Source organism: Ambystoma mexicanum, chromosome 6q (genome assembly GCF_040938575.1).
Source record: "Ambystoma mexicanum isolate Mex_15411 chromosome 6q, UKY_AmexF1_1, whole genome shotgun sequence".
Classification (NCBI taxonomy): Eukaryota; Metazoa; Chordata; class Amphibia; order Caudata; family Ambystomatidae; genus Ambystoma; species Ambystoma mexicanum.
This window is the reverse complement of record NC_090937.1, coordinates 1,396,188,307-1,396,204,081: the sequence shown is the minus strand read 5'-3', so window position 1 is coordinate 1,396,204,081 and position 15,775 is coordinate 1,396,188,307. Positions and strand designations below refer to the sequence as shown.

Here is a 15,775-nt window from a genome sequence, read left to right as displayed (position 1 = left end):
TCCATCTGCCTCGGGGCAGGGTGCTGTAACCAGTTTCTTCACTGGATAGGTAGCGCAGGCCTCTTGACTTCAGAGGACTGCTGTCCGTCGTTTACTGCACGAACGGTAAGTTTCGAGTCATTCAAATGTCTTTAAAGTCTTTAGTAATGATGTCTCTTGTTTTGCAGGGTTCCGGCGATGGCGGATGACGGGCTGAAGTGAGTTGAAGATGGAGCCCGTGTGATGAATAGAAGCGCCTGGAAGCACGTAAGTAAGCGCTTGTTGCCTGCTTCACGATGCGCTCTAACTGTCTTTTTATTTTGCAGGTACGAGTTCGGAGCGGCTGCAGGGTGCCGGAATACCCACTGGATTAGATGTGGAAAGGAGTAATGGCACGTGAGTATTAAAGTTCCCCAATGTCTTTAAACGCATCTTGTTTTGTCTTTCAGATGCGGGATGCAGCGCCGAAGGCCTCCGGAGCGTGCAAAGAGTTGGTAAGCTTTTGTCTTTCAGATGCCGGAATGCAGTGTGAAGACCTCCGGAGCGCACGAAGCGTAGGTAAGCCTTTGCCTTTCAGATGCCGGAATGCTAACCTGTTCTTTCTTGTCTTTATAGGTGTTGCTGAAGACTGGATTCAGAATGGTAAGCCTTTGCCTTTCAGATGCCGGAATGCTAACCTGTTCTTTCTTGTCTTTATAGGTGTTGCTGAAGACTGGATTCAGGATGGTAAGCCTTTTTCCTTAGGCCCAGGACTGGATGCAGAAGACACGATGAGCGTCCTGCTGCAGAGGTTGCAGAATAACGCAAAGCAAGATTCATCCACAGGGTGTGGTTTAAATAGCCTCCTGTAGTGCTTAGGTGTCTCCTTCCACAGCCACGCCTAGGTAAGAAAAGAGTTCCTGGTAAGAAAAGAGTTCCTGCCTTCCAGAAGAGTTCCAGTGTTCTGAATCTAGGGAGTGGCTCCAGCCCCACCCAACAGGAAAAGTAGTTCCAAACAGAAGAGGATCAGAGGCTCAACTGGCAGGCAAGTAAGCAGCATGGTCTGCTGCAGGTAAGTCCACCCAAGCATTATGAGCCCGGCGCTTCCAGCGCTGGGACTGGGCATATTTATGAGCCTGGTGCCACTGGCGCCAGGACTGGGTCCAAAAGGTCCCAATTGGGACTGGTTGGCACTCGTAACCTGGGTTATGGATCTGCTTCCAAGGGAGTTGGGAAAACCCTGACCTTTTGGAAGCAGAGATCATGACACCCCCTTGGACTTAGATTTTCGGGACGTAAAAGGCTTAGAGCCCCTACTCACCTGGAGCTTACCCTCCCGCAAGGCCTAGGCAGTCAGCGGCTGGCATTTCGGACAGTCGTCCGTGTCGTGCGACTCGCCCAGGCACCACAAACAAATGCGAGGGGGGGGTCGGTGAGCGACATTTGAGACTTGCAGTCCCGGCAGGTCTTGAAGCCAGATCACAGAGTCGGAGGGGTCAAAGAGAAAGACATTGTAATTGATGAACACACAAGGGGCGCCCAGCTCTACAAACACATTCGAGGAAAAAAACAGAACTGAGGCTACAGGCGCCCTCCATCCAAACATCTGGTGACGTCACCCTCGACGGAGGCCTTTGAGGGACATAGACACAATGTCATCAAAGCAGGACGCCCTCTGCCGAAAAGGTTTCTGAAGTGCACAGCTGTGGACATTAAATGTCGAAGATGTGGAATACATTGGAGGACACAATCCATTCGAAGTTGTTAATATATATTCTACGGAGGGGATACATACAGAAGGCATGCATCCCTTGGTGACATTAATTGTGGAGATGAAAATATGTCTTGGACCGATGTGCTGTCATTTCCCTGCTCGAACATGCAATGGAATATATGTTTTTACCATAGATACAGGAACACATTGGGTTGTTCAAATAGCGGGTTTGTCCCGATGAAGGCCGCGTAAAAGTGGAGCATCAAATCAGCTCACGGCTGAAACAAGTGTTGAGAATATTCGGAATACATCAAGACCCTGCAAATTAAGAGCAGGTCCCAAAAGGAATTATTTAGATTTAGGGCTTCCCCTATGCTGAAGGGGTTTTCTCATAAATTTGCCGTTTAGGCCGTTATATGTGGGAATGATTTAGTATTTTCTTGTACAAACAGTTGCCACTACTTTGGTGTATACATGTTTATGTTGCAAATTAGGGATTTTTATGCAGGAGTTATTGTATTCAAATAGGTTGTGTATTGTGGAGAATTTACTTATGTACATACACCACCTTTCTGTAGTTGTTAAATAAAAATATAGTTTAACTCAATCTGGTCGAAGAGCAAACTTGGTCAGTTTTGTGTAACATGGAGGCCTTGATCACTGTGTTTTTGGATATACAGGATAGCATGGAAGATCAAGGCCCATCAGGCACCCTTTGGTGTGTAGATACCCAAGTACCACTAGCAATGCCCTGCTGACATTGCACTCCTAGCACTGCTCAAAATGCCCAGCTTGCAATACAGTGAACCTGCATAGCTCACACTAAACCTCCCAGCAGCACCTCTATTGCAACCACATTCACTGCTAACGCCAGGAGTGGAGCATCCATAATGGGTGGCTGGGCACCAATCTACCACCCATCAGCACGTTATGGAGGAACTGCCAAAAGCAGAGCAAGACCAGTGCACGGGAGAAGGCCTTCTGTAGGGAATCCTGATCAGTAGTGCATGGTCAATGGGGTGCACAGGGTCCCAAGCCAAGCATGGCTGCTGGGTCACTAAAAAGGAGGTGAATTCCTGTGCAGTCTCATCACTCTGAGCTGTACGTGTGGGGGCCTAAAACAGCAGAGCCCTGGACATTTGAAATAACATGCCCAGTGCTTTGGTTTTTCGACTTCCTGCTTCCTTACAGCATTTGGCAGTCATATAGCAGAAGGATTCGGAAGAACTATCTGGTTACAAAAAAAGTGATGTTTAAATACAAAGAGGGCGCCTGGAAGTGTATGTGTGTGCATGTACCCAGGATTGCATGTGTACCCAGGGAAAAGCTGATTTAATAGGCAGTACATGTTATGGGCACAAGAGTCATGAAAAGTGTCACTGCACACAAAATATATTGGGGGCACAACCATGAAGGCAATTATATTGGCAGTGCGATTACTAGTAACAGGAATCTCTTTACAGCGGAAAGACGACTGTGTGAATCAGCATCATGGACCATTCAGTGCAAGTGTTTCCCAGTGGCAATATAGTGGATCCCTTACATGCACAAATAAAACCGTTATGGCACGCCATGAAAACATAAAAAAAAAAAAAAAAAATGGAATAAAATCACCAGCCAACTCAGCATGCCACCATAACCAACCCTACACTCACAAGGACTTCTCAGAATGCCATGGCAGTATTAAAGCACCATGAACTGTTCCGTGCGTGGTTCAAGCTGCATTGTATCGCACTTCCCTCACCACATTCGCCGCAGCCACATTGCATGGCATTTGAAGTGATTCCATTAATTAAAATGTGCTCAACTGCCCATTGTTCTAGTTACTCTTGTTCTAGTGCAATTCATGATATATCGATAGTTCTTGTTCCAGCCAACACGCCTGGGAGGGACATACTCTTGTGTTGGCAGCGCAGACCAAAGCAATACATTTAAATCTAAATTCCGGCTGGTGTTTAGCCAGCTAGTTTGAGATGCTATGAAACTAGGACATCTTTCAAGCTGCTTGAGTGCACACAAGGGATCAATCTTAAGATTTAGGCAGGGACTGGGTCCCTTTCCTTCGAGATGTACCGCTTGCAGGAGCCAGACACTTGAGTGCCAGCAGAAGGTACGATTGCACCACGGGGGCCTTGCAACGCTCGCATTGGGGGGTGTCCTGATGCAAGACAAAGACTCAATGTCACTCTTAAGTGGAAAGCTTGTGAAAAGAACTGGAAATTACTAAATACAGAAGGGGAAACGAGACACGTGCAATAAAAATAACTGCTGGGTGGACTATTGGCAGCAGTAAAATATATTTGTACATGGCAACTACGTGACTGCAGGTGGCAGAGCGAATACCACCGGAAATCCACAGCAAAGAAATACCACCCGGTAGTGGTATAGCCCAATATTCGATCAGCTTTAAACGAGTCTCAAAAGCAGCTAAAAGCAAGAACCAGTTGGCAGAGAAGATGGATGAGTGGTTTCTCTGTCACCCTATTCTTGCCCTTGGATTTCAAATAGGATATGACTGGTAGTAACTTTACAGCCCAAAAAAAAAAAAACACCAGCTTTAATTTTCCTGCTTTAGGCAATCACTGTGTAATGGTATTTAAGATGCGTGACCATACCATTACTAGTACCTATTAGCAGCGCTACAGTGGAGCCTTTTGGGGCATTGCAATACATTCCTGAAAGACCAAATATAGCCAGAAAGTGAAACATGTTCACATTTCACAGAGTGTAGATAGGACGCAGTTCTGGAGCTTCGGAGGCAATTTTCAGATTGTCGAGGTTTTCTCACTTTCCTTGAACCTCTCAAGAGTCCTTTGCTCCGCCCCCCCCTCCACCCCCTGCGGCCAGATTAGACTTCTGCAAAGAGACTGCTACCTGGTCTTCCGTTTGGTTCCGAGGTATGAACAGGAGAATTTTGACTGGCTTCTTAGCTAGTTTAAAGTTTACTAAGATTGACATGCAACATTTTCAGAGTTGGTCTCCCCCAAACATTAAGCAGTAGCACTGCATATTGCAATACCAGCAATGTTACCACCTGGCACAGTGGGACCCTTGGTAGAGCAGTCATTTACCAGTTTTGATGCAGTGAGGGCTAAGAGGGCTTCCTTTCAAGAGATCCACTTGCCTTATTTGACCATCTGTCATTCTGAGATTCAACATCCAACACTACGAAGACACGAAGACTGGTGACGCCCTATTTCCAGACTTAGTAAAACATTAACTCAATCCTTTATCCAGATTGGTGACTTGGCGGCCTCTTCCTACTGAGCCGGCTCTACTGATTTTTCTTAAAGGTTTTAGAATCTGTCTGCTCTCTTCCTCATTTTGTATTTGAATCAAATTTTGCTCTTGGCCTGCTGATGACAAAGCCTTTCCCTAAGTCTTTCCTCCTTTCTTGAGAGTAGGCTACTTGCAAAATGTTTACTGTGCAGAAATTTGATGACACCAGGATCATATCACACTTCAGGAAACCTTGTACAATAAAAATGCAAAAAACAATCTTGCCTGCTGATTGGTCCTTGCTGTTTGCTTAATGACGGGTGGTGTGCCTTAATGACGAGTTGTGTGAATTGTATACCTCATCCCCCCACACCAAATCTCTGTCTTTTATTGATTATATTGTCTAAATACGACAAATAAGAAAGGAATATACAAGTAAGTGTAAAAGCTTTAGAGATCATGACACCATGGAAGTTTAAAAATGGCTGCCGTCATCCGAAAAGACACCTAGTAAATTTTAGATTTTATTCCACGGGTGTGGGGGCAGGGATTTATAGAAATCAAACCCAGGAAAGATAGTGATTGGTCAATCCGTCTTTGCCGGGTGTGAATAATGCATCAATGCCCGGCTTAATTGCAATGCCTTACAGCAGCACCGTCAATACAAGCACAACCATTATTTCATGCACGAAAATAAGAGGCATTTAAAAAAAAAAAAACAACATGCGAAATACGTTAAAATACCCTCAGTTCTGCTAACGGTGTCCAAAAGGATGTTGTACTCGTGCGTTTTTTCTTTGTGATGTTTAAACTCTCGCCACAGTTTCTCAAGTTCTTCATCTGAAAACTTCCCAGAGTTCTTGGCCTAATAAAATATTTATTAGAGAGCAGCAATAAGTTAAGTGACATTAAAGCATTTCATCAGAGCAAAGTGAAAAAGTGGGACGAGAACCTAAGTAAAGTGCCATTAAATGCTAATTAATAAAGTGAAAGCAAAACGGATGAGAGCATGGTTGGCAACGTTACGTCATTGTTCACGAGTAACCTAGCTCCTTAAACACTGCGAGTAGGTCAGCCAAAAATCACTCATGGAACGCACTTGCGTATATGTACATGTACGAGATGAATGTATGGGATTTACATAGCACAAACTGAGGGACATGTGGCGCTGTACACAGAGGACGCTACCCAGAGTTCACAAGTGGCAGACCACAGCAACCATAGATCAGTACTATAAATATTCGACTTCATTTCAACAAAATACAGGCCATATAGTTTTAGCCTCAGCAGCATGCCATAAAATATCCTGGCGTGTGGCATTTTTGTCTGGTGATAAAAAAAACAGACTTCTTTAGATCTGAAAGCCTTGTGCCGCCACCCGCCCCTCCAATGTGGGGGCCCGGGCCAAGGCCCTCCCACCCCCTTTTGCCATTCTACAAAGAGGCCTGCCTGTTTCGCCAATGTGCAAACTCTAGGGTTTGTCTTAACGGATTATGAAAAGAAATGTTCGGCAACGAGTTCCCAGTCTGCCCCAGTCTCATTGTGATTTTTCTTCCAGAGGAGCTGCACAACGTGTTTTTTTGCCGGAGTCCTACGTTTGTGTTGCCTATTTAATCTGATTGTGGGCGCGGAGCGCGGTAACGAGATCCCAGTCTGCCCCAGTCCCACCCATGGCTGAGCCTACAAACAAGAAATCAGGGCCCCAGACTCGTCACAAAACCTTGCATCAGCGCTGCATGCTGAAGCCATGGACCGCCCTGAACAAGGCTGCAACTCCTGATGGCAAGGTAAGCAAACAAATTGTTGCCTTGCGGATATCTGTTTCTGCCAGTGAGCCGCTAGTCACGGCGGAAACGTCAAATGTGCCTAATGCGGCCGTTGCGATGGCTGATGGTGCTGACTGCAACCCCCTTCTTGGACCGACTGAGGCAACGACCACAAGTGTCTTGCCTCCTTCTACTCCTCCACCTCCTTCTACTGATTGTTACGGCCCTACTGACTCAGCGTAACACGCGGGTGCCGTATTTAATAATGTTTCTCCACTTCACACAAATTGCAGCTTTGAACCTGGCGCCTCGATTGTCACCGAGTCGGTTCACGCTGCTGCATGACCGACGATAGCGCCTCCACAAATTGCTTTGCTATCGTTAAATACTTTAAATCCAATCTCACAATCGATGTGCGAGTCACAGGAGAAGACCTCCAGTCCTGTAACCGCGGAGATGTTCTATTCTCCATTTGAGATTACAGATGCCGACCTGATGGCGGCATCACATGTTGACTCTGTTATCAACGACCGCGAACAAATAAAAGCAACAAGTCAAATGCTTGAATGGCACTGAGCAAAACGGGCCCGTATCTCCTGTGCTTCATGAGCAGGACCACCTTCCAGCTAGTGGTCCAAAGGATTGTCAGCTAGTGGAGCTTGAAATTGCAAACCACACAAGCAGCCAGACTGCTCTCAACAGCAACTCTGAGATGGAAACCGGTCGGATGGGCATCCCACAAGACCTCTCGCGCGATTCTTCAAATGCCACTACGAAAGACCTGCAGCGAATTCAACTTCACGCTACCCATGAGAATCTGGCACCTCATAACGCTATCACGCGACATCTAGTAGAATCCGTCATGACAAAACAGCAAATCAAATCTCCAATTTGCTAGCATTTCCTTCAAACGATATAACCATCTCTGTTAAACATGTTGACATGTCATACGAAAACAATGGTGGCGGTACGCTGCCAGGTGTAAGTACCGTTCTCTTGGCTTCGGCAAATGCCTCCATGCATGTGAATGGAAGTTCTCAAGTTCGTGGCCCCATTCACAGACCGCTGCTTCCATCTGTTCAGGATAAACAGCAAAACTTTCTGCTGCAACATGCAGCTCCTATGCAACAGGGTCCACTTGCATCATTATGCTTGAAACAAGTAAATTCTGAAAATACGAACATGGCGACAACTAACCCTTTAAAGGTACTCGGGCGCCTTTAATTTTCGAGCTTGCCAAGCCCAACACAGCACCCCAATGGCACCCTCGAGGAAAGGCAAAAGTACCAAAGGTCTCGAGTCGGCAAGGAAAATTGACCTTACACAAGAAACACATGCTCAAACTAAGGACTCATCGTGCCTTTCGACAAGTGGTGCAGAAAACAACGGGCAAAGACCAGCAAAGGCCAGCATTTCCTCAGCCGCGATGATGCAAATACATATGGTTCTAGCGGCTTCTTCTCTGGCGACGATAACTTTTGTAAAACTATATGAAGCCCCATGTGAACGGATCCAGGACCAAGGCGCAATGCTACTGAACTTGACCCAGAAAATGGAACAAACTGAAAGGGTAAACATGAACTTAAAAGACAAAATTCAGGCAGAGGCCGAACGTACCGCAACATGGCAACGCAGGCAACACGACCTGGCCTTGGAAATAGTTGCCAACAGGAGAAACTAGTAGACAGCCTGATTGAAGCTCTCAAGATAACAAAAAAGTGGCAACATTCCGAGACTCGCAATTGTGTTGGCCCTTGTATTAGGCAACCCGTCACAATAGTCTTTAACACACAATCTGCCCGAATTACATCAGAGCAGACTTTTGTGTCAACGGTAGCTGACAGTGGGCCACTTATCGATGTTGTGGACCGTCGACATAAAATAACCTCATTATGGTTGAAGGAGCGAGTTCTATGCATACTCCTCTGTCAATACTGAAAAGGCAAAAGGCACTGGTGCACTCAGAAGTCAACCCCATGACGAAAGATCCATTGTCCCCATTACAGGACCTCCACAGGACAACACTCCTTCACAAACAGCTCTGGCCGGATCACAATGCTCTTCTTTTGGCATTTTTACCAGCACAGCCAAAACAACCTCATTCACTCCGCTTACAGATGTAATGAAAACAGTCAGAAAAAAAACAAGTGGAAAAACAACAAAGAACTCCAAACCGGCTGGCACATCAAGGACCAAGGTATTTATAAAGAATCTATCCACGCCTCCGAAACTAAGCCTATTCAAACGCAATGATGGCCACAAAAAGACCAAGCCACAATCCGAATCAAACAAGACCACCCTTGCTCCCTCGACCCAAGACAAATTCAAACCGTCCGTAAAACGAAGAAGAACAGTATCTGACTCTGAATCAAGCAATATCACAATTGCATCCATCTCAACAAATTTATGCGACCTGTCCACATATTCGATCCAGAACAACCAAGATGCCGCATCTACCTCAAACTGCAATTCTGTGGAATCAATACAGGAACCTACTCAAAACCCAAACAACTGGCCGCAAATGCAATGAAATCAGCGGTTGAGCGTCAGCAATCCAGTAACGTAGGCCACGCAAGGACCTCTCGTTGAACCCAAAATTCACACAAAATCAACGGAAACAATGGGTTCATTTTAAAACAAGAGTGCACGAGAACAATTCTATCAAAGGTTCACGTGGCTGTCGTAAACTACGTCTACAAAACATCCAAAGCGATGATGCAGAAGTAAATCTTAATCGAGCAAACATGAAATTGTTCAAATGTGTGCCATTGCTGCGTACGATCAATTCAGATGACATACGGATTGTCGAATATGCCACAGAAAAATCTTCGGATCAGGTGCTCTTACACATCAATTCAGCAAGTGTACACAGCACACTCTTAAAGGCCAGTGAGGAGCTGCTGTTCTTTGGTTTTGAAATCCTGCCTGAACCTGACCAGGATGAATTTATTCAAACAGACAGATCAAATGAAGGAAGCAAGTTTCAAATGAAACCTGTTGACTCGGCTGCGTTAAGGCAGAGTGCTACTATGATCCCACGACGCGACCAATCTTTGCAAAAAAAATGTTCCATTCAAAAAAGCAAATCAAAACCAGCCCAGGAATCAGCATTAGCCATGACTAACCAACAGCGAACATCCACTCCTATTTATATCCTGGAATACACGCGGTTACAAACACTTATTCAACGACTTTGAAACAGCTTTGGAAAGCGTGTTTATTATATGTCTGCAAGAAACATGGCTCTGCAATCCGCCCATCTGTGATGGATTCACCACTTAATTAAATGCCGCAGATAAAAACGCCAAAGGTCGTCCAAGCTCAGGCCTCATAACAATGGTGAGAATCACACACACATGGTCAGTTCCAGTGTCAACAAATCCTAATCCATACGTGCAAGGTACCATCATGCACAGAATGGAAAATAATCTTGTAGTAAAGAAGCACTTATTGATTATAAATATTTACTGGAACCCAGCTAAAATCAGCACAGAAGCCATTATAACCGCAATCTCACAGCCAATTGATAATGCAATGTTAGTTTATAACAACTTGTCAGTTATCTGTTGTGGCGACTTCAACTGCACCTGGTTCCAGTTCGATCATTCTTTGATGAGGTATCAGCGGTCGTCGATTGATGAGAGAGGGCAAAGATGGCAGACCGCCATGGGCTTGCGTGACTTATCCATGTTAAATGGAGCAACAAAAGGAGAAGTTCCCGCCAAGCCAACATGGTATCGTGATTCAACACACAGCATTGTCGACTACATATGGATCTCTAACAATCTTGACACCAAACTAGTCGACCTACAAATAAAGAAAATGAAATACAGTGATCATAGTCTCCTGCAACTTTACTTCATGATTGACTTTAATCTGCCAACGAGTCCTACTAAGGTTATTTTGGAAACAAACTCAAGCGGCAATCGCCTAAGACTAAGTAGCAATCAGATCCAAGGCCTTGGGACGAAATTAATGAATAATCCAGCTACGCAAGCCCCTGATTATATCCCACTGCTGACAGAATTCACTATTCCTGGAAAAGCCTCAATGCACCTCGGGCGGTCCCACAGACATACATACAGTAAGGTGCTACATGATGCTAAAAAAGGTCCTGCGGAAAAATTTGAGAGCATTAATGTTTACCAAGTATAGATGCTCAAAAGGCGATAAAATCAAGACGCACGGTCTATCGAAACTGGGCAAAGTCTCATGCTATATCGAGCAAGATCGCGCTGAACACATGTTACGCCTTGTCATGACAAAGAATGCATGTGACATCTGGAAGATTCTGAACATGGACCTTTCTAAATCTACTCCAAATCTAATAAATACCATACCAGGTGACGTATGGGACACGCATTTTTCCTTGGTTTTTCAAAAACCTGAATTTGAGGTCTCGTTAACGATTGGTACCGCTGCCACTCAGTGGGATGTGCAGATGGAGCACGACGAAATTGTCTGTGCCATCAACGCCCTAAAGATCTCGCGTGCAGCCGGACCAGATCTGATTTCAAACATGGCTCTAAAAAAAACATCCAAGTGAGTTGGCAGACTTCATTGGAAAACTGTTTACGAAAATCAGCCCGACCAAAAGAATTGCCTGAAGCATGGACGTCTGCATTAGTGGTGCCAATTCATAAGCGGGGCAGTTGGGACGATCCGAATAACTATCGCCCAATTGCCCTGTTAGATACGATTGGAAAAAATGTTGGGTCCAATTTGCGTATCAAGCTCACAAAGTGGGCTGAAGCCGCACAGATAAATGACATACGACAAACTGGATTCACGAAGGGTGTTGGAGTGGATGTAAATCTACTAATCCTGACGATCCTAAAATTGGAAACTATAAAGAAAAATTGAATGATACACCTTGCATTTATTGATATTGAACAGGCCTTTGATGGTGTGAATCGCAGTCGATTATGGGCGAAACTGTCAAAATGGTGCTGTCCGACATCCATTCTTGAGCCAATCATCGCCCTTCACGACCACACATCAATCAAAGTCCAACTAAACAACAGTGGTGTGTTATCCAACACCATTCTAACCCATAAAGGCGTCAAACAAGGATGCCCTTTAGCTGTGGAGCTATTCAAACTATTTTTGGCTGATTTACCAACTATCTCGCGCAAGTTCCCTGCTTCTCACCCAAGATAAATCAAACTCCCATTAACTGTTATCACCTACGCAGATGATCCGGTTCTGATGGAAAGAACTCAAATTGGGCTCCAGCGTCTGCTAACAGGTTTACAAACATATATGGTTCGGAATGAATTGTCAATAAACACCTCAAAGACAAAAATTGTTTCAATTGGAAACGTAAGAAGCTAAAAAGACAAAGCATTCAGGTGGAAAATCGCTGACTCCAACATTGCTTCGGTCGACTCAATAAGATACCTGGGGATACAATTTAATAATTCCATCCGTGAACAGCAATGGGTCGACGAATTAACATCAAAAATGAAGAAGCTAGCTCTGCACGGTGCAAAAATGAACAGAAACTACGTAAAGTTTTCAATGGAACCTGTCCTCAAATTCTATCAACGAAAAGTGATCCCAATTATAACCTTTGGGGCGGAGGCTGGCTGGAACATAAGTGAGCAATCTTGGCATATTTTAGAAGGTCGCTTCTGGCAGAAAGTCCTTCTTCTCACACTCAACATCGACAACTATACTGAGATATGAATTAGCTACAAACTCATTGTATATGAGAGTGGTTTGGAATTCGATCGCCACAATGCGCAAAATGACTTTAAAATCACCGGTGCCGGCATATAAAATCTTTGCCAACGATCAGGCCACAAACAATCAAAGCTTGCTCAACATATGGTTCCACAAAATAACGGCTTTTCTATCGGCAGCAGACATAACTAATCATGATCTTCTAATTCGCCCGCAGCATGCCCAAAAGAAATTTTATAACTGGGCTTGGATTGTACACATCGAAGCAAGACAAAAGCTGAAATCAATAAAATTGATGGGTGGCGATCATAGGAAACTAAATGAACCAGCGCGCTACCTATTGAACTGTCCGTCGCGTCACCATCGAGAGCAATTTCTAAGTTTGAGCAAATGCTCTAAAAACCAAAGAAATTCTTTCTCGCTACACGATAATCTCCGCCACTTCTGTGGACAATTGATTGAAACATCTAAACATCTGCTAATGGAATGCACTCACACCGTCAAGCAACGATCTCTACATCTTGGAAAATTTGCCATGATAAACGAAGATATGGAGGGCTGGTGGGCCAAGATTATTTACGGAAACAATATAAAACTTGTCTGTGCAACTGTGAATTATCTGGATATGATTTTGAAAGCAGATGTTTAATATTTTGGAGTAGCTGCGCTGGTCCTTTTCTTTTCCCTTGCTTTTGAAACAAAAGTTTGAATTTTTGTGTTCAAACTGTAGATTTCTATAAAGAAATAAAAAAAAAAAAAATCAGTCCGATTATGGTCAGATCTATCCAAAAGAGCAGAGAATTTTAGTTATTCGAAGGATTGCTGGAGCCACCCCCCATCCCCAACCTTTTCTCAATGTCTATTCAAAATACATGCCAGGCTGTTTTACTGTGCACATTGGTAACTTCTCAAAGCCAGTGTACATATTGGATTTACAGTTGAAATCCTAAATGTTCTGGTCACAACTATTTGTTCCATGTAATTTTTACTTTTAATATACCAACATCTTGCAGAAACCTAATCATCTGAATGAAGAGTTTCATTTATGTGGATTGCCTACAAAGATAGCAAGGTAGAAAGACCAACAAAATTGTGCAGATGATCTAGGCATAGGATGCCCAACATGCACTGCACTACCACAATAAAGCTTTGCTTGGGCCTAGGTTGTGTGAGCGCATCACAACAATATTTAAATGTACCCCTTTTACAAAACGATTTGCTCAAGGAATCGTGAGGATGAACCAGAAAAGGGCCAGAGTGGCGTTATCCTCTCTTTAGGGGTTCAAAGTGCAAACTCTAGTTCAACCCCTAAAGCGTTCACCATCAAACCTTAAAGTCAACATTTATGGGATTTATACACAAGATACTGGATTACCACCACTAGGTCCTGGCTTTGTCGTCTATTGTAGCAGAGAAGGTCTTTGAGTTTGTGGAACAGACAGCAATTCCAACACCAACTTAGTGCTTTTGGGGATAGTAATCATTAAATGGAGGTAGAATTCTATCGTGATTTGCTATCCTTAAGGTTAGCTGGCAAGTTGAATTACACTGGATGCAACTGTAGGCTCTAGCGTAAGCAAAGTGACTAGTTGATTTGAAGTTCAATGTGCATAACTTGTTCAACGTCTGCCAACCCTCTTCAAGATGGAATGACAACTAATATTTAGAATTGATCTAATATAAGGACCCAGATGGCAGCGGGGTTGGTGGGAGAGGCAAGGTTAGGAGGAAATAGTAGCTCAACAACTTTTTTTATGTGCATTGGTATAAAAAAAAAAAAAAAAAAAAAAAAAACCTCTGATCCAAAATGCACCGAATTTACCTACTTTGCTCCACAATTTTTCCAGCCTTGGATCATCGAGGACGTCATTTTCACTGCCACCTTTGATGTAGTTACTGTCTCCAACCGGAATGTCTTTTTTACCATCCAGACCATATTTGACTAAAATCACTGCAGCAGATAAATAAGGCTTAAGTTAAAAAGAATGTACAAAACGGCGCAGGCCTGGGACAACCATACAAAAAGCAATGTCGGGAACAACTGACAATTAGCACAGCAAAGTCAACTAAGACTAGGTAAAGATATTATACTAGTGACTTAGTTATTTATACACAGAACTTTGAGTGTCTAGCTAAAATGCCTCTCTGCACACAAAAATTGGTGGAGTTTCTTTATACACATTTAGGTTTGCATGCTTAAAAGCGAAAATTCATCTATAGCAACATAGACAGCCATAAGCATACAAGTAAATTATCTACAGGAAAATAATCCATGAACAGAAAACGTGTGCAAATGTGACATTAACAATTCAGATAAAGTCATACAGCACATATAGATAAAGCGAGAGGCAGTACTTTGGCTTTATGGCTATTTAAGCGAACCGCGCAAAAATAATTAAATGGGGGACTTACACATGTACCACAACTAAACCAATTGATGGGTCTTTATTTCCCGAACCAATGTAATTAATGAATATGCCACATCGGTCTTAAATGTTCCTTTACCATGCAAATTGCGTCTAAGCTTTGCTTCTTTCTCTCCATCCTCGTCCAGTCCTTCCGCCTTAAGTTTCTTCCAGTTCAGCTCATCCTTTTCTTGTATTCTTAAGTCGCTGTGCAACTCTGCCACTTTCACAGCTGATAGATGAAGCTAGAAGACATTGAAAAATGAGTAAGAAGGGCCAGTTGCCATTGAAGGTTTACTACGAATAAGCAAATTATACAACTATTTTAAAAAAGTACAAGAAAAATGTTGTGCCCTTTTGTTTTGCAATGCATTGGTTTTAACTCGAGTCCTTCATTTCTTTACATTGGCTAGAACTCCCCCAGTCAGAGCACCGGCACTAGAAACGTGTTTAGCTGCCTTGGTACTTACTTGGAGGGTTTAAGGTCTTTCCATGGATGGAAATGCATCGAATGTAAATCCATCAAAATGCTATCTTTAACATGTAAAGGTATGTGTCCATCGAATATAGGAATGGACAAGTTTCAATGGATATGTATGTAAAAGATGATGCATTTATTATTTTTCAGATGAAAACGTTACATGGACACGGAGCTGTCCAGTGCTGAAATCTTCAGAGTATTTCGGAATTGGCTAGCTTCATATAAGTCTTTTTTTTTTGGGGGGGGTGGTACCCCCAACCCCCCCAACCCAACTCTAACCCCAATTCTAACACCTGCCCTACCCCTTACACTAACCCTAAATCCAACCGTTGCCCTAACCCTTACACTAACACTAACCCCAATTCTTAAATAAAAAAATCTACCTAAATTTTAGTCAATGAACATGCATTTCGATGGAAAGTATTTTCAATAAATAAAATCCGGTGGAAATGACTTAGATGAATAGATTTTCGATGGAAAGTCTAGATACCACACGGAGGAGCCTTAAACACGCGTCTCAAAAAAATAAATTGATGGTCACCTGGGT

The 15,775-nt window shown here is 43.6% G+C and overlaps 1 protein-coding gene across 2 annotated transcripts in view; it reads right to left on the bottom strand.

The window, feature by feature from the left end:
* Positions 1-15,775, bottom strand: part of LRPAP1 (LDL receptor related protein associated protein 1) — a 109,506-nt gene that overhangs the window by 48,311 nt on the left and 45,420 nt on the right. For both annotated transcript variants that reach the window (XM_069632035.1, XM_069632034.1), the window contains exons 2-4: positions 14,848-14,992; positions 14,169-14,293; positions 5,636-5,756 (exon numbers count right to left, since the gene is read on the bottom strand). In XM_069632035.1, the coding sequence (XP_069488136.1) occupies positions 5,636-5,756; positions 14,169-14,293; positions 14,848-14,992 (391 nt within the window). The remainder of the gene's footprint in view (positions 1-5,635; positions 5,757-14,168; positions 14,294-14,847; positions 14,993-15,775) is intronic.